At 40.1% G+C, this 27,812-nt stretch overlaps 1 protein-coding gene across 1 annotated transcript in view; it reads left to right on the top strand.

Moving 5' to 3' along the window:
• Positions 1-27,110, top strand: part of LOC131837167 (fibrous sheath-interacting protein 1-like) — a 69,169-nt gene extending 42,059 nt beyond the window's left edge. Inside the window, exons 8-12 of the mRNA XM_059183408.1 lie at positions 2,983-3,107; positions 5,816-5,926; positions 13,132-13,290; positions 24,811-24,948; positions 27,066-27,110. Of these exons, the coding sequence (XP_059039391.1) occupies positions 2,983-3,107; positions 5,816-5,926; positions 13,132-13,290; positions 24,811-24,948; positions 27,066-27,110 (578 nt within the window). The remainder of the gene's footprint in view (positions 1-2,982; positions 3,108-5,815; positions 5,927-13,131; positions 13,291-24,810; positions 24,949-27,065) is intronic.
• Positions 27,111-27,812: the final 702 nt, after the last annotated feature.

The raw sequence follows: 27,812 nt of genomic DNA, 5'->3' as shown, positions 1-27,812 counted from the left end.
TTAATTTGTGTGTTTTAGCATATTGTCACAAGAAAATACTAGCTATATGCAGAAATATTCACAGATGAAATCATCTGATGTGATTTAATCCAGAGGTAGGTAAATGGAAGTTAAGGTTCTAGATGAAACAAAATTGGTCACGAGTTAATCATTTTTGAAGTTAGTTGTTGAGGGTTTATAATACTATTCTATTTTTGGATATTTAGATTTTATATAATGAAGAGTTAAAGAAAAGCTGGCTTCAAGTAACTTAAGCTAGAAAACTAGCTTAAGCAAAAAAAAAAAAAAAAAAAAAAAAAAAAATAGAAATAATGCTGGGGGTAGACAGCTTTTTTTTGATTCCCAAGCACATATTCTGTGGTTAGTCATGAGAGGGAGACTCACTTTCAAAATTGTGGAAAAGACAACAACCGATCCAGGTTGGGTTAGGTGCCTACCACTGGTCCAACCAACTTATCCAACTGAGCAAGAGTTGGTGTTAATATAGGAATGTGGCAGCTTCGACTGTTGGTCACCACCAGGGTGGAGAGGAGAGGACCTTGCTAGTTGGATGGTTCTAACCAGACAATCCAATGTTTTTTACTACAATTAATTAATTAATTAATTAACTAATTTATTTATATCTATTTGAGAGGGAGAGAGCACGAGAGTGAGAGAAATTGGGAGAATGATTTGGGGAAGGGGCATAGAGAGAAGCAGACTCCTTGTGGAGCAGGGAGCGCAACGTGGGAAGGAATCCCAGAACGCTGGGATCATGACCTGACCTGAAGGCAGACGCATAACCCACCATAGAGCCACCCAGGTGCCCCTAAGAAACTGTTTTAAATGTAGACATGAATGCATTTAATTTGAGTTATTTTAATGTTGTATTGTTTGAGTATATGAAACAAACTGAATGAATAGACTTCGTATTTCAGCTTAAAAGACTATTCACAACTTGGATTATGGGGAAAATGTTGCATATTTTAGATTTAAGGAGGCCACTCACCAAAACTCATACTTTAACTATTGGTAGTTGACTAAAAAATGTGACCTATTAAAGAAATAAAATCCCAACGATAAAATACAGATTGATTTGCCTAGAAACTTGTAACTTAAATTTGAGTGAAACTTTTTTCTTGCCCAAATTTATTTTTGTTTGAAAAGAATTTACATCCAGAGATCTTACCCTTTTGCTGGTTCTTTCCAGCTATTGTTATCAAAATATATTCTCTAATTATTAAATTTGAATGGAATCTTTGACAACGAGGTGTAAATATACTAACTGACTAGCTCCCTTAATCCTTATTGTTATACCCCCTCTTAAAAAACAAAGATAACTTTTAAGTAAACCTTGTCTGGATTGAGCTGCTGGCTGTTGTTTTTCCTTTTGGACTTTAATGTGGCAGTTTATCCTCTTTTGTAAGGTGGGGACTCCGTTTGTCATTTAGGAGTTTTTAGAGCTTTAAAGAAGCAGTCACGTGACCTTGTTTTAAATGCTTTAAATGTGACCACAGTGAAAACAAGCTATTTAATGTAGGAAATAAGAGTTCATCTTGGGGCGCCTGGGTGGCTCAGTGGATTAGGCTGCTGCCTTCGGCTTGGGTCATGATCTCGGGGTCCTGGGATCAAGTCCCATGTCAGGCTCTTTGCTCAGCAGGGAGCCTGCTTCTCTCTCTCTCTGCCTGCCTCTCTGTCTACTTGTGATCTCTCTATCAAATAAATAAATAAATCTTTTGATTAAAAAAAAAAAAGTTCGTCAGTATTTTTCTTACCCTTGTTTTGAGCACCCAGGGTCTGAACAACCCAGAAGTTGACTCGGGCCTCTTTTCAAAGGTCGAGAAAAAGTGACAGACTGAGATGAGCTCTCAGGGTCTGCACAGATGGGATGTCAAACATCCAGAACCGGGGCATCTGGGTGGCTCCGTGGGTTAAGCCTCTGCCTTCGGCTCAGGTCATGATCCCAGGATCCTGGGATTGAGCCCTGCATCCAGCTCTCTGCTCAGCAAGGAGCCTGCTTCCTCCTCTCTCTCTGCCTGCCTCTCTGCCTACTTGTGATCTCTGTCAAATAAATAAATAAAATATAAAAACAAACAAACAAAAACCATCCAGGACCCTTATGTCCAGACTTCGCTTAAAAGACAGGTTTGAACAAAAAGTTACTGTTCAGAGAGGATGATGGGATATTAATAGAATCAGGAAATGACTCTAGTCTTTAGGGAAAGTTTTGTTTCATATAAAGAATGAGATAAAATATATTGTATTAATTAACTTCATCAGAGTATAGTTGATACACATATTACACTAATTTCAGGTTACAACGTAGTGACTCAACAAGTTGATACAGTAATCTATGCTCACTGTAAGTGTAGCTCCTGTCACCATGTGACACTATTATGATCCCATTGACTATATTCCTTATGCTGTGCCTTTCATCCCTGTGACTTAGTCATTCCCTAACTGGAAGCTTGGATCTGTCACTGCCCTTCATGCATTTTGCCCATCTTTCCACTCTCCTCCCCTCTGGGAACCATCACTTTGTTCTCTGTATTTATAAGTATGATTCTGCCGTTTGTTTCTTTATTTATCCATTTGTTTTGCTTTTTAGATTCCACCTATGCATGAAATCATATGGTAATTATCTTCCTCAGTCTGACTCATTTCACTTAGCATAATACCCTTTGGGTTTACCCATGCTGTCACAAATGGCAAGATCTTTCTCTTTTTCATGGTTGAGTAATATTCTAGTGTCTATATGTGTGTGTATCATGTCTTCTTTATCCATAAGAATAAATCTCCATATGTATTAAGTTTCTGGATTTGGAATTTAGAAGTTTTTCTATATGTGCTTTTTTTTCTTATATATTTTAATGTATGCTTATATATTTCAATGCCTGCTTTATTTCTTATATATTTAATGTATGCTTAATGTAATTTTAATTTAAAATTTTAGCATAATGGACAATTATAATCATGAAAAATTTTGAACTTTTTAAATATTAGATTTTACCTTTGATGTGGGAGGAAACGAGTCATTGATCAAAGCAGAAAAGAAACATTTCTCAAATACAGAAAAGACTGAGCTTAGGAGTAAACACAGCCAGGATTTTATCAAAAGAAACATTGAGGTATGTACTTAGAAGTTTAGAAATCAATATGTAAGATTAAATGAGTTATGAAATGAAAATAGTTGTGTTCATGGTCTTTAAATACTTTTTTGATCATGATACATGTATATGTAATTGAAACAGTGAATGTAACTGAAGAAAAGTTCTATGGACCATTACTTCACTTCGCTGTTTTTTATTCCATTCTACCTTATATTACCCCCTTTAAAGATGCTAGCTGCTGTTTGGTACATTTGTTTCACTACCCGGAAACGAACCTGGTTCTTGCAGTTTGAAACACATTTGTTTAGATAATAGCTTCAGACAATGTTTCCCACATTTTAAATTGCATATTAGTAAAATTGGCCTTTTAAAGTAAGGAGACTGAGTTTATAGTTGGTGTATTTAGAAATTTGCAAGGAAAATGCTCCTGGAAGAGCTGGAGAGGCCAACAGGTTGTCTGCCCCTTTCCCTCTCCAGTTAGCTGAGCCTCCAGGAAGCCCACTTGTCACTTGCCTTGATTAGCTCCTTGCGTTAAGGGCTCAGCCTTGGTCTTACATACCCTACAGCCTGTCTTGGTATGTCCTCAAGGCAGACTAACGCAGGGTAAAAGGGCTCCTCTATTAGACTAGAATGCTGATCAATTAATGTACAGCAAGAAATGTAGGTGCAGTGGACAGAAGGCTTGTGACAAACCACCCAGGCCATTACCAGATGAGTTACTAGGTGAGTGTGAAGTTATTCACAAGAGGGGAGAGTTAAATAATTCCTCACAGTTCAAACCTGATGTTCCTTCCACAGCTGGCATGTCATTTTCAGGCAGATTGGATTCATGGGTCAACGTGCCAATGACAGGATTGGCCTCTGGGACTCCCGCTTTTTCTCTTCATGTCCCTCTGATCTGAAGGAAACTTTCTCCAGCTTGATCTCTTTGCACTGGCCCATGTTGATTTACTTAATTTTCCAAGAGTGGTAGTGTTTTTTCTCAGAGCCAGCCCCACTATGGATTTCCCTTTTCCCCTTTTAACAATAATAGCTGACTCTTTATTCAAAGTCCTGATACAACGGTTTGGAAATGTAAAGGCAAGTTCATTTAGGAGCGGGCAGGATGTCTGGCTTGCAAGCAGGCACCTTTGTTTTGGGTGCGATGGAAGAGCGGTTTTGAAATGGGTGATGTTGAGAAGGACAAGAAGAGTTTTGTTCGGAAGTATGCCCAGTGCCCTACAGTGGGGAAGGGAGGGAAGCACAAGACTGGGCCAGATCTCCACAGTCTGTTTGGGCAAAACACAGGGCAGGCCCCTGGGTTTTCTTACCTGGATGCCACCAAGAACAAAGGCATCGCCTGGGGAGAAGAGACACCGATGGAGAATTTGGAGAATCCCAAGAAGCACATCCCTGGGACAAAACTGATCTTCACTTGCATTAGGAAGACAGGGGAGGGAAGGGCAGACTCGATAGCTTCCAAGAAACTATAGTTGACCACTACCTTATTTATTACAAAACAAGAATGTCTCATGACTTCTGTGTGTACCGTATTTCCATTGATCTCATACACCAGAACTCAGATCATGGACGTGGCTGATGGAATATTCCTTTTGGACAGTCCTCATTGAAATAAGATTGGCTTGTGGTTAAATGTATCTGATTAGCTTTTTTAACTTCTTTAGTAATTCTGGTTCAGCAAGCGCTGTCACTGTTTTCCCCTTCTAGAGAGATGATTGGAATCGATTGGTAATGTTCGACTTTTCTCAGAGATGGTAAATGCCATCTTGGGAGATGGGCTTTCTATTTTGATTTATATAAGTGTTACATTTATTTAAATATTGATGAAATCCCTTTACTATCTTACAGAACAGCAATACTCAGCTGTGTTTCATGTCATGTTCATTAGCTTGGTAAATGCAAGGGCTGAAGACAAGCTGGCATTGTCCATTTTCTCTTTTTGGTCTTAACTCTGCCAATTTAATTAAAATTCCCTGCATCTATAATGTTGCCTTTTGCTTAATGAAAGGGATTTTTCATGTGGTTTATGTACAGTATTAAATCAAGAATATTTAACGCTTTTCACATTTTATGGATGATTTATAATGTAAGATACTTTTAGGATAGTGTGACAGGACATGGTAGCAAACCTGTCTTGTGAATTCCTCACTAAGTCAGACAAAGTTATAATTCAGGATTGTCTTTTAAACAGCTTTTTGAAAACCTAACTGTAGAATTACCATATATGTGTGATTGGTCATGGTGCTCTTATCAACTCATTAGAAGGATTAAAGTTGAGATATATCATCAGCACAAATTTGCAAGTTATGTGATAAAGCTTCAAATACTTACAAATAAAATCACATTAAAAAAAAGAGCAATTTCATTTGGTAGATACATGTCACATAGGAAGTGGCAAGAGCTTCTTTCCAAATATCTCAATATATTATTACTTTGATAAATACTATATAAAGAGAGGTTTGCCAACTGCCCATGTTTGTTTTATCTTATATTTTAAATAAAATGTTTGCTAAAATGGCTAACACGAGGGCCTGCTTAGAGCAGGAGTATCTTTGCTTGGAGCAAAAATTTGGCATCGAAGAAAACTACCTCGCAAATGAAAAATGCCTGATCTCACAGATTTTGCCCAAGTGTATCTGTGCTATAGAAGGCTCAGTTCCCATTTTTATTTTCCTGAACTATGAATTGTCTTGAGTATTACTATTTTTTATTAAAACATTCCGTAGTTGGCCAAGGATTCAGGGAAGCCAGTGGTTATGATGGACACAGAGAGGAAAAGGCTGATCGAACTTTTGAAGGACTTAGATGACAGAGATTTGGGGCTGCCCTGTCCTGAGGTATGTAAGCTCTAATGTTCAATGACCTCTATGCTTCATCTTCTTTTTTTTTTTTTTTTTTCTGTAGTTTTGATTATTTATTTTGGGAAGAAATTTATTTATTTGACAGAGAGCGAGCACAAGCAGAGGGAGCAGCAGGCAGAGGGAAGAGGGAGAGGCAGGATCCTCACTGAGCAGGGAGCCTCATGTGGGACTTGATCCCACGCCTCTGGGATCATGACTTGAGCTGAAGGCAGCAGCTTAATTGACTGAGCCACTTAGGCGTCCCTCAACTTTTTATTTAAATTCCAGTTAATTAACAGTCTGTAATATTAGTTTTAGGTGTAGGGCTTAGTGATTCATCACTTACATACAATACCCAACACCTGTGGTCACTGCAGCCCGTGCCCTCCTTAATCCCCATCACCTATTTAAACCACAATCCCTCCCTCAACCCTCAGTTTGTTCTCTATTGTTAAGAATCTGCTTTATGGCTTGCCTCTAACTTTTTTCCATCCCTATGTTCATTTGTTTTGTTTCTTAAATTCCACCTATGAGTGAGATCATATGGTATTTGTCTTTTTCTGAATTATTTCACTTAGTGTATGTAATACTCTCCAGCTCCAGCCACTTTGCAAACAATGCCTAATCTTGTCTGATCTTGGAAGCTAAACAGGGTTGGGCCAGTTTAGTACTTGGATGGGAGACCTCTACACTTCTTAATTTTTATTTTTTTATCATGTTATTGACTTCTTATCACAAATCTGAATACATTTTCAAATTATGGGACAATATTTAAAAAAATCCTGTTTTACAAAATGATGTTGATTGAATTTTTCAGATTTATTCTTGGCCTATTTGTTATCAACTCTCCGAGGATTATGTGATGTCACTGTGAGAGTGACTACACATTAGTGATCACAGTAACCTCTTTCTGAGATGTAATAGGGCTTAGTCACTGATGACATATCTATGTGTTTCTCTGTGTCTTTTTATTTTGGACATTTCTTATTATCCCTAAGCTGGCTCCAGGGTATTTTGGTGTCATCTTCAGTAACCCTAAAGAGTACCATCCTGCTTCCGCCTTGAGCATCCAGGTCCCTGAAGCGTCCAAAGAGGGGAACAGCATGCAGTCCAGGGTTCAAATGTGGGGTTTTTAGGGTGTGGGCCAGTCCCACGAGCAGGGGAGTGGCTTAGCATTTGTTCTGGTTTGCCTACTAAACTTCCAGCAGTATCCTTTACTTCTACAAAGAAATGCATTCTCCTGGGTATCTTGAAGCCCCTAGCCCTGTCACCTAGTTTTATTTCTGTATGTTTAATAGAGGCATGATGGAGTGAAGGCTGCTGGCATCCTGCCCAGATCCCTTTTACCTGGTATCTTCTGTGCCTCCATCCCCCTACCCTGTGTCAAGGCCACATAGCTGCCTCCTTCCCTGGAATCTGGCCTTGCATTAAATGGGAGCTGAACAGTCTAGGGTAGCTCCCCCTCTCCATTCCCATCCCCTCCCAAATCAAGACAGGCTTGGGTCTGTGGAGCAGTTTGTCTTCCAGAGCTTCCCCAGGGGTCAGCTGAGGCCACATCCTTGCCTGGTTGTGTTTCCCTTGTCCTCACCTGCTTACCTCACATGGCTTCTCCTGGGAGCGTGCCCTCAGAAAGTCACTCTAGCAAGAATCCCTGTCTCAGGTTCTGCAACTAGACGGGCCTCAGATAAGTAGGTGCAGGGGGTCGTTTTTGCTGTTTTTGCTGTAGGGACACAAGCTGTGCGTGAACAACAGTACCTGTGACCAGCGGGGGAGGGCGTGCCAAGCCTTTGAGGCCCTCATTCCTCCTCAGCTGGTGGCTGAGGCTGGAAATCTCAGCCCAGGGCTCTCTGGATCCTCCAACGTATCAAGAGAAGCTAGAAATTCAGATTTTCTGTGGGAAATACTTTTAATACATTTAGATGTTGACAACTAATTTCATTTAAAAATGTCCTGTGCAGGCAAACAAAGTTGCTACCCCACCACCCTCACCCCAAATCACAGACAAATCTGCATATGTCACAGACTACAACCTCAGAAATGTTCTTTCCTGAGAAATTGCAGGCCCAGCAGGGGCTGTGTCTAGGAATGTAGGAAAGTGTTGCTGTGTCTGGGGCTGGCGAGATTGCCTGGGGAGATCCATCCCCTGACAGGCAGAGGATAGATAGTGAGGCCTCAGAACAGCTGGTATGTTCTCTGAAGCAGAGGCGAGAAGTAGGTAAAGCAAACTGCTAACCTCTCACAGAATCTGGAAATATTTTAGCTTTAGAATTTGTGGTAATTAATTTTATTAACAAAAGCTAAGATAATAAGACTTTTTTTTTTTTTTTTTTTTTTTTAAACAGTAGGATTTAAGGGACCTGCGTCTCATTCCTGGTTTCATTATTAAGATGTTAGGCGAGCTGCTAGCCATTGGTTCTCTGGGTTCCATACTATGGCATGGTAGATCTTCCTTATGTACCCAGAAAGGATTTAACAGTGAATTTTTATTATTAAATATTGCCTTTTACATATTATTTTGGTTAGTATTTGTGTCTTGTCCCTCTCTTTATTTTTAACTCTTTTCTATCCTTTACTTTTATTTTTAGGTAGATTATTTACAAATACCCTATAGCTGGATTTTTGTTATTGTTGTTGTGTCTTTGTTTCTTTATCTTTTGTTATTATTTCCTTATTCTTAATCTTTTAATGAGGATATTTGATTTATTCATTTATATTATGACTTCTGACAGTGTTTAGACTTCCCCCCATCTTGTTATTTCATTGATTAGATTTATTTTGTTTTCTTTCTTTCTTTCTTTTTTTTTTTTAAAGATTTTATTCTTTTATTTGACAGAAAGAGAAAGAGAGAGCACAAGCAGGTGTAGCAGGAGGCAGAGGGAGAGGGAGAAGCAGGCTCCTTGCTGAGCTGAGAGTTGGATGTGGGACTCGGTCCCAGAAACCAGGGATCATGACCCGAGCCAAAGACAGACACTCAACCGACAGAACCACCCAGGCAGGCGTCCCTAGATTTATTTAGTTTTCTTAACTTCATCTCCTTTTCCTCTCATAGTTTGAGGATTCAGTTCAGTATTTTATATCTGATCTGGTGCTGCTAATCCTCAATTTCTTAAAATACATTAAAATGACTGTATTTTTTTCTCAACTTCAATAATTACCCTCTAAAATCTCGTCTCTTAACAAGGCAGGACCCCGGCACCGTGACCCAAGCCAAAGGCAGAAGCTCAACTGACTGAGCCACCGAGGCACCCCATCTACTATATTCTTAAACCATACCAAACTTCTTCAAATTCCTCAAATTTGCTATAGTCGTTGGCACTTATGTGTGTCTTTTTCTTTCTGGAGTGCTAACTCATCCTCCCATTTCTGACAAATGACTGTGCAACTAAAAGAGAGTGACTAGGGTGGTAATTACGTTTTAATTCCCCAGAACCTCCTGCCCTTGGGTGGTTCTTTATAGTGGCATGTTTAATTGTGAAAACAGGGTAGTCTTTTGAATCTCTCTAGGATACTAAGAATTTTTAAAAGGTTTCTTTTTTTTAAATATTTATTTATTTTAAAAAAGATTATTTACTTGAGACAGTGAGAATGAGAGAGAGAGAGAGTGAGCACAAATGGGGGAAGGCAGAGGGAGAGGAACAAGCAGACTCCCTGCTGAGGAGGGAGCCCAATGTGGGACTCGATCCCAGGACCCTGGAATGAGCTGAAGACAGATGCTTAACTGACTGAGCCACCGAGGCGCCCCTAATTTATTTATTTATTTATTTATTTTAATTAGAGAGAGAGGCAGTGAGAGAGAACATGAGCGAGGAGAAGGTCGGAGAGAGAAGCAGACTCCCCGTGGAGCTGGGAGCCCGATGTGGGACTCGATCCCGGGACTCCGGGATCATGACCTGAGCTGAAGGCAGTCGTCCAACCAACTGAGCCACCCAGGCGTCCCCTTAATTTATTTTTTTAAAGTAATCTCTACACCCAGCAGGGGGCTCGAACTCATAACCTGGAGATCAAGAGTTGCATGCTTCTGCTGAGCCAGCCAGGAGCCCCTAGAAGATTTCTTTCTGTTTGGGGAATTTACACTTGTAATGAATGGCACTCTCCAAAGCCATTTTGCCTCTATTGGCAAAATGAGTTTTGCGTTATATCTCAAATTACCCATATCTAAATCAGTGTTGAATGTGAGGGTTTGGTTGTAGACCCGTGGTTACCAGACTGAGCGCTCACTGTAAAGGAGGGTTGTGAAGAGCATTTTCTGGGTTCTGTCTTAGGGAGGCAAAACTTCTGAAAGCTACAAATTTCCCACATTAGCAAGGTGCTAGAAGATGCTAGATGGAAAAACATGATACCATCTCCTACATATTTCATATAATTTCCCTCTGTGACAGAATAATGCATGAAACATTTACATTTCTGTTGAATTTAATCTGACATTCTCTTTTATTTCCAGTGTCATTAAAAAAGAATTCCATTCAAATAAAAATTTTGGATTTATCACCCAAATATTTAGCCATTGGTTCCATAGTTTCATTATTTGGTGACTCATTATTTTTCATTTAGATCATATAGTATTTATATCCCTTGTTTTTAGGAAAAATTAATGGGAGTTTCTTATTTGTGACAAAAAACTATTTTTTATAATGATGTATAATAACTTTCACTGCCAACTCACAAGTGTATTTAAAATGTTTATTAATATATCATATCCTTGTATGGATGTACTACAATCTCTTCACTTTTCCCTATTTTTAGACATTTGGACTTTTTGTAATTATTCTTTACTCTAAATGACATGGCAAAAACATATAAGTCAGTGTTCTGGGTTGCAAGAAACAGAGATGGACTTCAGTGGAAAGAACAGAATAAATGTATTGGAGAGTTGTATAGCCCACAGACTTGGTGGGAAGTTCGGCAGGTATCAGGATACCCAGAAACATGGCTATGGAAACTCCTTAGAAACAGGCTGGTTAGGGGTTGTGTCATAGCCAGCAGTCACCCCACTAGATGATTGCTGCTACCAGTACTGGTAAGCCCAAGATTACTGCTATCGCCATTAATTACAGTCTCACTTCCCCTGCATCTTTGTATCTCTTTCCCTCAAGAGTCAAAAATCCAGGGTGTTGACTTCTGACTGGCTAATTCTGGGTCATTTGCTTGTCTTCCTGATGCCAAGGGTGGGCAGAAGAGGTGTCTGTTAGAGACCTGTTTCCTACTAAGGCTCATACAGTGTTTGGTTTTGCTGAAACAGGAAGGGAGATTGGATGCTGGGGTTAGGGCGAGACATGTAATTCTTGCTGTGTGAGTTTTTGCATGTATCTCTTGTGGTTACCACTTAGGGATTGATTCCTGGTATTAGAGTCATGAAACCAAAGTGTATGAAATTTTTAAACTTCCTTGCCCTCCATTTGCCCTTTTATTCTTAGTTTTTTCATGATTCTTCTGTCCTTGTGCTACATGTTTCTCTGGGTAACCTCATCCATTCCCATGGTTCAAGGGTTTAAGCCATCATAGAGATGTGGGTGAGTCCATAATACTTATTTCCAATCCAGGTCTCTATCTTGAACTTCAAATATATTTAACTACCTAACATAATCTATGGATATCCTAGGGACATCTATGAATATCAGAAGTTCCCAAACAGAATTCGCCATTTTTCTCCTTGAACCTATTATGTCTTCTGTATTCCCTCACTTGGTCAATATGACCACTATACACCCCTAGTTCTCAGAATCCAGATTTTGTTTTTCATCTTTGATCCTTGCTCCTCCTTTCACTCTTCCATCAAATTATCTCCAGATTCTGTAAATTCTACTCCCTAATTATCTCTGGTATCTGTCCTGTGTTCTGTATTCCTTCGTTTGGGTGCTCATCACTTAAGTTCTAGATTATGGCTTCTGCTTTTTTTTTTTTTTTAATTTAAAGATTTATTTATTTGAGGGAAAAAGAGAGCACATGCATGTGAATGTGAGTTGGGGGAGCAGCAGAGAGGGGGAGAGAGAGAGAGAATCCTTGAGGAGACTCCCCGATGCTCGATCCCAGGACCCTGAGACCATGACGTGAGCCCAAATCAAGAGTTGGCTGCCCAACCGACTGAGCCACCCAGGTGCCTGAACTTTTGTATCTTAACTGGAATTTCTGCTTCCAGTCTTGTCTTCACCAGCTCCAGTTTGAAAGATTTTATTTACTTATTTTGGAGATAGAGAGTGAGAAAGAGCATGCATGTGTGCACAGGGGGAGGAGTAGAGGGAAGAGGGACAAGCTGATTCTGTGCTGAGCACAGAGCCCCACATGGGGCTCAATCCCACCACCCTGAGACCATGACCTGAGCTGAAATCAAGAGTCCAGCGCTTAACCAACTGGGCCACCAGGCACCCCACCAGCCCGTTTTAAAATGCATAGCCAATCATGTTGCTTCTTTGATTAAGATGTGATGAAGATTGATTATTTCTTCCAGGAAGCCTTCTCCAACCATATTATCTCTCTGCTCCCTCATGTCCACAAAGGTTTTTGACCCTCACTGTTCCCCATGGCACCTTGGGCTCACCAGCACTCTTGATACCTTGTTAAAATCTTTGCTGCCTAAAGACCTAGAACTCCTTAAAAGCAAAGCTTATGAGATTCTTACTGAATGACCAGTGCCCAGTGTAATGCCTGTGGACGTTGTGTGCTCAGTACAGGATTTCTGAATGAACGTTATGAATGCACTTTAACCTATTATTAAACATGTGTTTGTTGAAGAAGGAATTAGATGACCAGTTAAGCTCATGGGACCAAACAGCTGCGTTTATAGATCCTATGTTACCTTTCAGGGACAGATCTTGAAAATACCATGTCCATTATGGGGGAAACACTATTTCTTCCTATTCAACATATCAGAAACCACTTTTTCAAAGTGGAGAAATGAGAATGCTGTAAGAACCAAACTGCGAGGCTAAGAGATTTATTCCACAGGGAAAAACCCCACAAAATGTAGGATATACTTTATACAGATTTGAGAGATAATGAAACCATACATAATATAATTTTTTTCTTTCCATATCCCAATGTTAATTTTGTGGGTTTTTTTTTTTTTTTTTTTTTGGTATTGTTTTGGGGTGTGTGTGTGTGTGTGATGAGCATTGCTATTGCTGTAGCAGTTTGAAAGGTATATTTTGGAAAGAAAAAAACATAGCATTGGAATGACTTGGTGACCCTTGCTTGTTTGCTCTTAGGGGGATCAGTCTGGCTGGCTGGTTCCAGGAGAAGGATACACACTTGCAACCACCCAGCACCAGCAGCTTGCTGAAATTGACTCAAAGCTCCAAGAACTTTCTGCAGCCTCACCAACAACTTGCAGCATTTCTCCAAGACTTGAAAACCAGAGTGATCAGGTAGATTTAAGAGCACATAGATTGTTCAGGTTTGTGCGCTAAAGCTAGTTTACAGGATTTGACAATCTGCTTGTTAACTAAAGAGGTTTCTTCCCAAATGTTTTTTCCATGACTACGAACTCAGTGACAGTAAGTTCCATAAGTGTGTGTGTTGAGTGTATTTTTCTTTGGTGACTTCACTTCCTCTTCATTTTCCTTTCAGTTGGTAATTTGCTGGGAGGGGTCCCTTGGGAAATATTTGTTTTGATGTTATTATGTTTTTCTGATTTAAGCTAATTCTTGATCATGATCAGAAGACAGGCTAGGGAAGAAAATTGATAAAGCACTCATTTGTCCTTTAAGAGCCTTACTTCTCTCTCAATTCCTCTGGTTCTAGGTATCAGCAATGGCAGCTGCTTGTCCCTCATGCTGCCAGATTCTTCTTTTAATTTAACATCAAGGAGTGAAGCTCATTCCCCTGATGACTTCTCTCCTATGAGGATTTTGAAATGAATGTGTTTCCTCTCTTGCTAGCTCTCTCAAAGAATTGTTTACAATTTTCTGTGTAGAAAAACAGAAGAGTAACAGCAGCTTTGTAAAAGTAAAATTCTGTGTCCCACCCCTCAATGCTTCATAGGATCTAGTTTGGGGTCGAGTGGTAGTTTTTACTCAAAGAGTAGACGGCTAGTCTTTTGTTATTCTACCTCTTCCGGTTTTGTAGACATTTCACCAAATCATTTTCTTTTCTTTTCTTTTCTTTTTTTTTTTAAAGCTTTTATTTATTAATTTGAGAGAGAGAAATCACAAGTAGATGGAGAGGCAGCCAGAGAGAGAGAGAGAGATAGGGAAGCAGGCTCCCTGCTGAGCAGAGAGCCCGATGCGGGACTCGATCCCAGGACCCTGAGATCACGACCCGAGCCGAAGGCAGCGGCTTAACCCACTGAGACACCCAGGCGCCCCCACCAAATCATTTTCTGTACGTGACTTTTTCAGTCCTAAAAAAGACTTAAAAATTAATATTCTATAGGTAATAATTCTGTCTTATACGGAGTCTCGAAGCCATGGATCGAAGTTTGAGGATCTGGCCAGTTGAAACTGCTTCAGGGGAAAGGAGGAGCATTAAGATGTTCTAAAGCAAGTTTGGTTGCTGGCAAAACCTGTATGGAGCCATGTCGGCTTCCTTAGCTTATGTGCGCTAGGGCCAGACACAGCTGCTGCTGAGCCTCTACGCACCAGGGGTGACGGTAGTCGAAACCACTTGTTTCTAGACTGGGATAGGAGTTCTTGGGAAAGAGAGACTCGGAATCTCTGGCCCCACCCAAATGTACCCCAGGATTTTGACAGCAGTTACGCCACTCGTTTATTTATGTTCCTGGGTGTCATTTCCCAAAAGCAGGAATCCGAGATGGGGAAATAAAATTGCTCAGGGGTGCTTTTTGTTCTTTTTTGTGTTCTAGCTGATTTTGTTGTGGTTCTTGGTGTTACTGGACTTCAAGGGTAGTTTAGATCTTAAAGCCGAGTAATGATCCTAAAGATCAAAATAAAATACCTTTTCTGTGGCAGTCAAATGTTATTATTAAGGAGAGATGGAGAATTTAGAGATTTGTTTAGCTACTAGGGCTTAGATAAAGTGACTCTGGTAAGATTCTGTCATCATCATTTAAGTCACATTTTCAGAGTTCACATTTATAGTTCAGAAAAATATTTTAAAAATACTAAAAGGGAAAACCAGTGTATTACTTAGGTGTCACATACTGACATTTTATGTTTTTATGTGAAACAACATATGGATAGAGAGAAAAGAGAAAACTGCATTTTGGGACTCCCATTGGATACAGAAACAGAAATGTAACATCATAGCTGATGAAAAGAAATAATTAATGATTCTTGCATCCAAAAAAAAAAAAAAAGCCTTTGAGCTTTTGTTCATTTTCCTCTTGGCATTTCCTCATTTCTAACTAAAACCAGCATTGCACATTGAATTTTCAAGCCAGAAATGCTAACGTGGCAAATTATTTTGCAGATATTATTTTTGGATTGGAATCCTTTCTGGATAAATATACTGAAAAGTATCGTGGTTAAACCTTGCGTATCTGTGCAGTTGATGAATGGGCTCCAATCTGTTGCTGAACCACAAATATTCATAGTGCTTATTCACATGATTTTTATTTTTAACCCTTCTGCAAACCATTAACTCATCAGTAATTTTTCCTCCATGCTCCTTATGAAAGAATGTCTTTCAAGTGGAATATGAATTCTGTTTTTCAGCAAATTGGTTCCGCAATATTCATCAAGTGCTCCCTGTGTAGGAATTGTAGGGGACTGAACGACAAGGCAGGCGAATGTGGAACTGTGGAGTCAAAAAGCCTAGCTTCAAGCTCTGGCTCCTCCACTTCCTAGCTCTGAGGCCTTGGGCATTAATCAGAAGTGCCCGGAGTCCTAATTTCCTTGTCTGTGCAGTAGTAATAATAGTATCATTCTTTAGGGCTTTTTTATTTTTTATTTTTATTTTTTAAAATTTCTTTTCAGCATAACAGAGTTCATTGTTTTTGCACCACACCCAGTGCTCCATGCAATCCGTGCCCTCCTTAATGCCCTCCACCTGGATCCCCCAACCTCCCACCCCCCGCCCCTTCAAAACCCTCAGATTGTCTTTTAAAGGGTGGAGAAGTTGATTGTGTAAAGTACTCAGCACTGTGTCTGACACAAAACTCAACTGATGATGTTATTATAATAATAATAAGCGGCTTAAGGAACACCTTTTCTTTCTTTATTTACACATAGATAACTGTGGTACAAGTCCACATAGATGAGCACTATAGAAAGCTCTAGATGCAAAGTGCTGTGCTGCTACTGGGGAGAGAGAGAAAGCACACCAGAAGGAATATCAAGGAAGTCCAGTTCTACAAGTGAGGGAGAGGAGGAGGAAGGGAAACTAGTGAATGAGGAAGAAGGGGCCAGAGGTCCAGAGGAGATTGCCATTATACAGCATGAGGTTGAGAACTGGTGGTGTGCATGGCAAATTTGACCCACATATGGGTTTCCTTTAGTCCACAGAGGGTTTACAAAACTTTTTTAAGATTTATTTATTTATTTATTTATTTGACAGAGGGAGAGAGAGATCACAAGCAGGCAGAGAGGCAGGCAGAGAGAGAGGCGGGGAAGAAGGCTCCCTGCTGAGCAGAGAGCTCCATGCGGGACTCCATCCCAGGACTCTGGGATCATGACCTGAGCCGAAGGCAGAGGCTTAACCCACTGAGCCACCCAGGCGCCCCTACAATTTTTTTTTTTTAAGCCAACATTTCAGAATTGGGTGAATTCATATAAACATCTATACTTCTAGTTTTTCTTGAGAAATGAGAGAATCCAGTATTTAACCTGAATCCTTGCTTGGCAGCATACAGGATTGCTTTGAGAGGCAACTGCGGCTTTCTGTGGAGCACAGATTGTCCCGTTAGCCACAGTATTCACAACTCCATGTTGTATTGTAGGCCCTGAGGCCTCCTTCACACACTGGGGTCACTTTCCCAGCCCCTGTGCAGGCCGTCAAAATACGGTTGAATGCCTGCTTGTTTCATCGGAGAGGCTCTGGTGGCTGACATCAATTGTCCAGATTGGCACGTGCCTTCATCTCCAATCTCCAAGCAGCTTGTAGCACCTTGGAGGGTAGTTGTGGAATGACCTTACAGTGAAAGAAGTACCACAATATGGAAACCGATCTTACCAAGAGTAGAGAAAGTATGTCCTGGAGGGGAGGAGCACAGATAAAGGTTATTTGCTGAAGGCACTGTATTTTAAAAAATTCCTTTAGAGATTTATTTTGTTTTGTTTTGTTTTTATTTTGGTTAAGGAAACAGTTTCCCAAACAAGTTGAAATGTGTAGACTTTCTGACTTACCAACAATGGCAGCTATAAGGGGCTACAGGAGTAGGTATGTAGGCCTAGGAGGATAAACGTACTCCAGTCAGAACAATTTGAGGGGCTCCAGAAATGTGACTCAGGGATTAAGGAAGTCATTGTGAAAGGAGCAGTTAAGAAATCTTCTTTTCCTCTTGAGCTTGCTGATTAGGATATTCTCAGAGGATACCCTGGCCTGGCTCTTAAGTTTATGGCAATATTTTCAAAGCAGAATTTGGTGTTCATGTATCTTATTTCCTTAGTGTAAAACAAAGCATGCGGTCACATTCAGAAGGAAGAATGGCGTATTACTACTACTGCTGTAATGTGAATAATATCACGTGGGTGCCATTTTTACATCTGGTTTTTATTTTCATTTCATCTTAGCAAAAGAGAACTAATTGAAGCAATTTTTTTCTTAAGATCTGTGGTTTAACTGTGCGTACCTATCCATATCTCCAGTTCCTAACCCTCTAACAAATCAGTTAGTTCTTTCCTTATATTGTAAATCCCACCATAAAATTGACTGATGTTCTATAATTTAGTCGCCATATTTTTTTGTAGCTGTCTTAGATTCCAGCTTTCTCCAGAAATATCTAAGAAATAGGAGTTACGTGGGTATTTAGTTTCTTAAGTCCTTAGCAACTGAATTCAATCATAAATTCTATTCAGTTTGGCTCTTGTAAAGAAGTGTAATTTATTCATGTCTCATGCAATCTGTCTTACTAAATCTAGAATTACAGTTCATGGTTAGATTTTTTTTTCCCTGTTGGAGAGGATCTTCCAATTGTCCTCATTGACAAGAGGCATTTCTCTGTCCCTAAACCAGCTAGTTTAACTGAATATAAAGGCCTCCCTTAGTTTGATTTATTTATTTTTTTGTTCTTACAATGTTTATTCAGTTGTACACATTTTGGTAAGACCAACAAAAAATTAATGCACGTTTGATTGATGAAAACTGTAGTTGTGTTCATCTTTTTTCTTACCAAGAGCATACTGTTGCTGACATCAACAATTAGCTGTTTTTTTTTTTTTTTTTTGTCTCTTCCTGTTTCAACATTTGCTAAAGCTGAGGAAATAGAAAATGTTATTTGACATATAATCCTGAAAGATGTTTCACTGTTAGGTCCAGAGGTTTGCAAAGTCCCGATGATGGCCAAGTAGTCTACTTGATGTCAGACTACTCAATATACTGGTTGAGGGTAGGAAACTGGGAATTTTTTATGTATGCTAGGCATAAACACAGAAATCTTATTAACCATTGGCTCATTTTCAAAAACTATAGATGTATGCTATAAAAGCATGGATTTTTGGATTGAGGAATAAACAAGAAGTTGCTTTGAAGGTCATTGCTAACCTGTCCAACATTCCCAAATAAATCTGGGGAATTTCTCTCGCCTCTTATGTTTTACGGACTACTTAAAGTCTAAAAATTATTTATTTATTTATTTATTTGACAGAGATCACAAGTAGGCAGAGAGGCAGGCAGAGAGAGAGGGGGAAAGCAGGCTCCCTGCTGAGCAGAGAGCCCGATGCGGGGCTGGATCCCAGGACGCTGAGATGATGACCTGAGCCAAAGGCAGAGGCTTAACCTGCTGAGCCCCCCAGGTGCCCCTACTTTAAAGTTTATATTTATATTTCTTTTTTCTTTTTAAAGATTTTATTTGTTTATTTCACAGAGATCACAAGTAGGCAGAGAGGCAGGCAGAGAGAGAGGAGGAAGCAGGCTCCCTGCTGAGCAGAGAGCCTGATGCGAGACTCGATCCCAGGATCCTGAGATCATGACCCGAGCCGGAGGCAGAGGCTTAACCCACTGAGCCACCCAGGCACCCCTACTTTAAAGTTTATATTTATATTTCTTTATTTTTCTTTTCTTTTTTTTTTTTTTAAAGGTTTACTTATTTATTTGACAGACAGAGATTACAAGTAGGCAGAGAGGCAGAGAGAGAGGGGGAAGCAGGCTCCCTGCCGAGCAGAGAGCCCGATGCGGGGCTCGATCCCAGGACCCTGGGATCATGACCTGAGCTGAAGGCAGAGGCCTCAACCCACTGAGCCACCCAGGCGCCCCATATTTCTTTATTTTTCTATGTTAAGTCTTCTGTGTAGTCAAGGCATCTTTCGTTTCATGGCAATATACTAAAATGGTAAAAACAATTTGGCCAAAAGACTTTTTTCCTTTCTTCTTCTACTGCCTGGCAAATGACCCATCAGATGACAGAAAAATAGCAATGGCCTTTTGAAAAGCATAGCTTTTGAAAACATGGGGCACATTGGCTTTATTTAGGCAGGTTTGTATTTTCCTGTTTAGCTAGCTTCAAAGACCCCTGTTGGCTCAGTCAACACTACAGATATTTTTCTAAGGTTGAACTTAGAATCCTTTGTAGTCAACTAGTCAAATCAACAAATATCTATTGACCTCAAGGACAGTTCTCTTCTGGTGGCTTCTTGGGTATTCCCGTGCATATCACAGAGAGCTTTTCCTGAACTGAATTTTACTTTTACTGAATAAAAGCATTCCTATATGTCTCAGAAACATAGAAACCATATGGCCGGTCAGATAATCTGCTCAAACATTACTACCATAGGAACTGAAGATATTTCCTGAGGATCATGAAAACAGATAGTACTGGTTGGCACTTTGATGTGACAGCAGAACCCCTCTTGGTACCACAAGAGCTTCTTGAATATGGTGCCAGTGGGAAAGTTTTGGCAGAATCAATGATTACCTTTTTTTGCTCCCTCATGGCCTCTCTTTCCTTGCATGCTGTCCTTCAAATATTTGAACTATATGGTTATGCTATCAGATCACGACTGAGGAAGGATGTTACATATCCTTGGGTTCAGCTGTAGAGAATTACACACTCATAAGCTATGAGAGTTGGAAGAAAATTCTTTTGGAAGAAATTGAGACCCAGAAGGAGAAAGTGACTTGCTTAAAAGTATATTACTCGGGACGCCTGGGTGGCTCAGTTGGTTAAGCAGCTGCCTTCGGCTCAGGTCATGATCCCAGCGTCCTGGGATCGAGTCCCATATCGGGCTCCTTGCTCCGCAGGGAGCCTGCTTCTCCGTCTGACTCTGCCTTCCACTCTGTCTGCCTGTGCTCGCTCTCGCTCGCTCTCTCTGACAAATAAATAAAATCTTTAAAAAAAAAAAAAAAGTATATTACTGGTTACACCAGTAGAACTGGGGCTAACATCTAAGCATTGGACCAGTACCTTGGGGTACAGAGAGTCACATTGTCAGAGCAGAACAGAAATAGTCTTGGTAGAATAGTATTTTTGTTTTCCTAAAAATAAAATATGACTTCTGCTTATGAAATAAATACAAGGGTATTATAGAAAATTTAGGAAATACAAAAACATCTACGAAAAATAAGATGAAAGAGTCAAGATTTTTACCGTCAAGTTGAATTTCCTTCTAGTCTACTTCTCTACAAATACACACACACACACACACACACACACACACACAGTCTACCCATTAGAGTTTTGGGCAAGAAAGAGAAAAACACCTAGCTTGGATTTTGAAGATAAGTAAATGAAGGAACTATTAATAGATTTAAAGGAGCCAATAAGGGATGTTGGGACACCTAGGGATTAGCACCATTGAGTAGGGGGAAGAAGAAGTGTATTGGAGCTCAGGGAAAGCTGGAGCTGTGGGAGAAGTACCAGCCATCCAAAATTGTAATCATAGAAGGTATGGGCAAAGGATTTACCAACCTTTCCCCCTTTGGCATGAGAATTTGAATGGTAGTTAACTTCCTCACTGTTTCCCTGGCAGTTTGATGAAGGTTGGAATGTTGCCAAGGGTTAGGAAGCAACTTTGCCTATGCTAAAAATGACCCCAGGACTGGGAGAATTATGAAGACCTGGTGGGGAAGCCATACCTTGGGTCTGTCTAAATGCAGTGATTACAGAGTGGCATGTCCCTTGCTAGGACCCTGTGGGGGAGTGCCTGTGGCGTCATTTCCAGAGATGATGTTCTTATGAGATAAAAAGCTTTTAAACCAGGGTAGCTTCCTTGCTCCTTGCACCTGAACTGCCATGGCATGGTCTGTAACAGAAACTCCCGCTGAGGAGGGAGTCCTGACACTGCCCTGCTGTGTTTCATGTCCTATGTTCTTCTCAATAACTTCTCTCCACATGTGGTCTCTGTCTTTGAGCATGAATATTCAGTTGAATCTAAGAAAACTCTCCTGTTGGGCACCTGATGGGATATATTGCTGCCAAAATAGGGAGGAGAGTGGGAAAATACTGCCAGCTCTCTCTTCTCCAGCTCTCCAGTGTCTCGCCACATTGACTAAACCTAACCACAAAACAGAGGTCAAGGGGAAAGAGTCCCATTGTCCTAGCTTGTGTCAGGTGCTTCCCATAGTTTGTTAGTTTATCATTCTCCTGTTGATGGACATTCGCCTGTATGCATAAAGCTGCTACAGGGGCTTTAGTCATGTTTCCATTTCTCCTGGATAGATTCATGGGAGTGGAATTGCTGGGTCCTAGGATAGACAGCATCGAACTTTTCAAGAAACTACCAAACAATTTTCCATAGTGGTTGTACCATCGTATATTTCCACTAAGAACACCTGAGAATTCCTCTTGGTCCACACCTTTATAATATTTGGTGTTAACAATTGTTTTCATCTGGGCCATTTTAGTGGCTGTGTAGTGATATCTTGTGATTTTATTTTACATTTCCCTGATGACTTACTGATGTTAGGATTTCTTCATGTACTTGTTTGTCATTCACATATCTTTTATGAAGTATCTATTCAAGTCATTTTTAAAGCTAGATTTATTTTTTTTTAGTATTTCTCCTTTATTATTGAATTGTGTGAGTCCCTTACATATTATGAATACAAGTCCTTTGACAGATTTGTGTGTTTTAATACTTTATTCTCAGTCTGTGGATTGCCTTAATGGTGGCTTTGAATAAGCAAAATTTAATATATTGATGAAGTCTGATTTAGAAATGGTTTTCTTTCTATGTCTTTTCTTTGCCTACTCAAAGATGAAAAAAAAATCATAGTTGTAAATTATTAAAATGCCATCCCTTTTAAAAAAAACGATTTCCATTTTGAAATGAAATCCAATTTGGATGCTTTTCATTTCCCTACATTTTATTGACTGAATGTTTGTGTCCACTCAAAATTCATATGTTGAAATCTAATCCCCAGTGTGATGGTATTTGGAGGTCACAACTTTGGGATGTGATTAGATCATGACAGTAGGGCCCTTATGAGCGGGATTAGTGCCCTTTTAAAAAAGACCCAGAGAGCTCCTTTGTCTCTTTTTCCATGTGAGGAGCCAGCAAAGAAGATGGTCTTCTAGGAGCCAGGAAGCAGCCCCTTACCAGACACCAAGTCTGCCAGTGCATTGATCTTGGATTCCCAAGCTCCCAGAACTACATTTCTTTGTTTAGAAGACACTTAGGATGTGGGCTTCTGTGTGTCTCTACTGTGGATCCTATTTCATAGTAGGGACATGTCTGTGAAAGTTCATGAGATCCTGGATGCTTAAAGATGCAGAGGGACCTTCATACCATCTTTTCCACATGTCTCCCTAACATTAGGTTTCCTTCTTAAAAATATTCCTGATATTAATTTACCCTCTGGGTGCTTCTAGGCATCGAAGATACCAGAAATGAGTCCCCTTTTGGGGAACACAAAATGTAAAAAATCGCTTCTTGAAATTAATAGTTTCTTCCAGTAGAATTTTACACAATATAAATTTCCTTGAAACATGAGTGTGATCAGAGTTCTGAGAACCAAATCACAGTTGACTTTTGAACAATGTGGGGGTGAGGGGCACTGACCCCTCCCTCCATGAAGTTGAAAAATCTCTGTGTTACTTTCAACTTCCTGGAAGCTTAACTGCTGATAGCTCACTGTTGACTGGAAGCCTTCCCAATAATATAAAGAATTGATTAACACATATTTTGAATGCTCTATGTATCATGTACTGCATTATTACAATAAAGCAAGGTGGAGGAAAGGAAATCATAAAGAAGAGAAAATATGTTTATACGTCTTGTACTCTATTTGTTGAAAAATAATCTGCATGAAAGTGCACTGAGCAGCTCACACTCATGCTGTTCAAGGCTCAGCTGTACAGTCCATGGACCAGGGTCCATCTGGCTTCAGGAGTATGGTGATTGGAATCAGTCACAATCCCAGTCTGAGCAGCAGAAGTATGGTTAATACAATGAGGAACAGGTGGTGTGATCAAGAGACCATCTTCCCTTCCTAAGCATGTCAGGGAACATTTCACCAGGGAAATACACCTGTGCTCAGACAGAGTAGGACTGTTCATGAGGAGCTGGAAGAAAGAGGCATGGAGAGGTAGAGAATGAGGAGGAGTGAATATTGCCATGCCTTTGGGTGTGAGACCCCAGCAGTGGGAGAGGAGACTGAGGAGCTAGCCCCGGCACAGCCCAGGATTGGGTGAGGACTTTGCACCTTGCTCCGTGGCTTCTCTGCAGAGGCAGGAGTGCATGGGGAGACTGGTGGTACCCAGGTCAGTGAAGAGGCTTGAGCAGTTGCTTAAGGTGACAGTTCTCAAATTTTCAAGTAGTTGTGCTTCAGGCTGTTAGTCCCTCCAGTAGAATTTTGTCCAGTGTGGGGGTAGGACCTTTGAAGATTTTCCCAGGCTCTGTGGGTAAGTCTGAAAACACTGGTTCAGAGGAATGATGAGGGAGTGAGAAAGAGAGGAGGGCCTTGATTAAGAGGTACTAGAAAGTGAGATGGTGACTCCTCTTGGTGACCAACCATCTGTAAGGCTTGAGAATGTGGGAGGATTCTGGTTTGAGCAAGTTCAAACATGACATCAATGTCAGGCTCCTACATGGCAACAGGGAGTAGGAGATCTATGGGAGTAAAATGGGAGGTTTAGCTATAGAGAGAAGGCCAACTTACTGTCAAGAAATACCCATTTTTATCACCTAGAAATAACATTAACTTTGGGAGGTTATGGTTCTGTCCATTCAAATATTGCTGATAATAGTGAAATACTTTCACCTTGTCGTTCATATTCTTTTCAAAGGGCGTATTTTGCTCACATTTGTTAGGCACTAAGATTTGTTGCATGCCAGTGACATAGTGTGATGACTTTTAGGCTAGATGTTATTATCGTTCTGCAGACGATGGGACCGAAGCTCAGAGAGGTTAGTTGATTTCCCTAAGGTCATCTTAGTCAGGAACCAGGTAGAGCCAGGATTCAAAACTCCTGACTTTGCCAAGGCCAGTTTTCCCTTGAACCTTGGTCTCTCATAGCCAGAATGGTGGGATTTTTTTCCCCCCTGTCATTTATAAATGGTAAATGTGGCGTCCAGACAAAGTGTGATTTGCCCAAGATCTTAAGCTGGTAAGTACAGAGCGGGGATGAGAATCCAGGTGTCACTTCCTGGCCACTGCTCTTTTCACTCAAACTTCTTGCTTTCCAGATGACTGAGTTTATTTTCCTACTTGTTTCATGTACAGTTGGACCTTTCCCTCTCAAATAGGAAGAGTTAAGAGAATTATGAATGTCATTTTGAAGGACAGAAACACTGTCTGAGAAGCAAAACTAACTTTCAAATCTCATTTGTTTTGGAGCAATGTATGACAGTACATTTTCAGCCTGTGCATGAATTTTTTTTTTTTTTAATTAGGAACCTAACTTTCATGATGATGATAGAAACATGGAAATAACTCCAGGAGAAAAGGTGCTTCGGAATACCAAAGAGCAACGGGATCAGCAAAACCGGCTGAGGGAGATCGATGACCGACTGAGGAAACTGAAGGAAAATGTGATAAGTCTTCTTTTTAATTTCAATTTTAATTGTCCTCAGCAATTGTCTTAAAAAAAGCTTCCAGTTTCCTTGGACTGTTTTATGACTGGTTTTATATTTGTTAAGTCTGTCAAGAAAACTGACATGGGAGTTTGTCACAATTTGAGTAAAAATATGATTCATAGAACTTAATGTAATATTATACATACTTTATGTGATGTAATAAACCTGTGAAATACTACGTGAGGTCAGAATAATGATCTACACACCTAATATTCTGTACCTGATGGTCACAAAAATGTTTTTTTTAATGGAAAAAAATTGGTAGTCATTCTCCATAAAATGATCTTTATATATTGAATGTACAGCTTAAATTCTCCCACTTTTTGATCATAATTCATAATATATTGTTACTCAATTTAAATATGTTCTAAATCCGTCTTGTGCCTATCTCATGTTTTAAGAGCTTGTCATGTAAAAACATTATTGCTGATGAGAGAAAACTCTTAAATCAACTAAATTGTGAGCTGGTTGATATTCTGATCCTATCAGAAAGTCTCCATAATGTTATGATTTTCCAGCTACCCAGAGGATGCTTCCAACTGAATCCTTGGCTTTTACCTAAAATGAAACATGACAAGGCTCAACTTGTGACTCTCCCTACATCCTCTCTCCCAGGGCTGGTCTTGTCACAAATGCCAGCAGCACCTCCTTTCTGTCTCCTACTAAATCCTATTATCTTGGGTGATTGATCTTCAAGCCTCATTAAGTTTTAACCACTATGGCTAATTTGCTGTCATATCTTGCCACCGTTCTTTATGACTCTGAAAATCTTCTCTCTTTTGTCCTGGCGTGTATCACCCTTCTGTCAGCATTGTCACCTCCTGTCTAGCCACTTAAACCTGGTCAGTCGCTTCTCTCATTATTCCATTTTATATGCTGTTGCATGGGTGTAACCATCAGGTAAGTGATTTTGATTAAATTCTGATCTCCTTAGAGCTCTCCCAGAGCGTGCACTGATCCCGATGGAGATTCCCCCCCTGCTCATGTGTAGCTGAATTGCTCTGAACCATTCACCAGCCATGGACAGCAGCCCTGACGCGGAGCCTAAGAGGGTAGGCAGGTTACCTCATGAGGGCCAGACAGCAGATCGAAGGGGACCGAATGCATTGTACTTCTCTTTAACATTCATTTTTATTTACTTTTCATGGGAAATGAAATGAGAATTATATCAGGGACTCCTCCATTTTTATCTTCTGAGGGATTTTTTTCTCCTTGGGGCTATTGATACAGGGAAGAAGTAGAGGAAGTAAGAATGGTTAGGGAGTGTAAAGAGGCTCTTGGCCAATAGTTGTGGTGGTAGTGACGGGGCACTGCCAACTTGGTAAATATGGTGTTTGTGGCTTGACTGGTTTTGAAAACCCTGGGCACTTCTCATCCCGTACCTGTCAATCCAAGGCAGGCAAAGCCTGTCATTCTCCATATTTCAGCTCTCCTGATTTCTGACCATTTGTTATATGCCTTGGACATATATCCATTATTTTCTGCTTTGTCTCTGCTATTATGTAATTTTGGATGCAAAACCTGGATCCTTTAGGAAATCTTACATTTTTTTCCCGGTGTCATATGAAAGTTGGCTAGACTTACAGAGATATGGTAAATATCAAGAGTTGGTTGTTACCTAAGTGGGAAAGAATAATACGCATAAGTAGAGAAGAGCAAGTACTGTGTGCCTACCAGTGGTAGTAGGCACTGGTCCAAGTATATTATAACTTACTATGTAGTCTTTATTAGCACTCTTGAGGTCAATATTACTATCCTCACTTTCCACACGAGGAAATAGAAGTTGAGTAAATTACTCAAGCAAATGTAGCTACTAAGTGGAAGAGACAGGATCCAAATGATCATCCTTTTTAAAATAAGATTTATTTATTTATTTGACAGAAATCACAAGTAGGCAGAGAAGCAGGCAGAGAGAGAAGGGGAAGCAGGCTCCCTGCTGAGCAGAGAGCCTGACTCGGGGCTTGATCCCAGGACTCCGAGACCATGACCTGAGCTGAAGGCAGAGGTTCAACCCACTGAACCACCCAGTCACCCCTAAATGATCATCTTTTAACAACTATCTTCTTTTACAGTCAACACTTGGAGAAACTGGTATGATAAAGGTGTATGAGTATTGATCTGTATCATCTTTATGTTTTAATTGCTTAGCGTTTCACGATACCCTGTGGATCACATTGCGTACCACGTGTGTGTACTTTTTAGGGAAGATACTACTCTGTAAGGCCCAGTGTACCTCAGAGATTTCTAGGTATTTTGTGGATGGGGAATCTGGAGACTTGAGTCCTTGTTTCAAGGTTGTCAGTGGCCTGATATGTCAACTTGATAAATCACTTTTTCCTCTTAGAGTCTTGGTTTTCTTACTTTAAAATCAAGGGAGTAGGGCTAGAGGGCCTTTGTCCTTTGGCCTGTGATTGCTGGCATATTTTTTTGGCAAAAAATGATGTTATTGGTAGTATATAAAGTTTAGCGTGTATGCTTGATAACTGGTATTAATTGGTTTAAATATTCTATTGAAAGTTACTTTTGGAAGTTCAGTAAAACTTTTTAGGAGAATGTGAGATTGTCTTCCGTGTATAGAAAAAAGTTAGCCTGCTACCTATAGACCAAAGAGTATGTTCTCTGAACGATACCTTCTAGAAATGGCTAATTTTGCAATTTTGCCTTATTTTTCTTATTATGAGAGAATATTGTTTCAAGATCACTGGGTAAAAGCAATAATCTCTGGCCATGAACTGGTGATTTAGGGATAAAATTCATACTCAGTTTTAGGGATGCACTGGGCAAGGAGCGAAAGAAGGGGCAGCGTAGGAGCCCTGGGG

The sequence above is a fragment of the Mustela lutreola genome, chromosome 7, assembly GCF_030435805.1.
Source record: "Mustela lutreola isolate mMusLut2 chromosome 7, mMusLut2.pri, whole genome shotgun sequence".
NCBI classification, from domain to species: Eukaryota; Metazoa; Chordata; class Mammalia; order Carnivora; family Mustelidae; genus Mustela; species Mustela lutreola.
The sequence above is the reverse complement of the archived record's forward strand: the minus strand, read 5'-3'. Positions and strand labels throughout refer to the sequence as shown.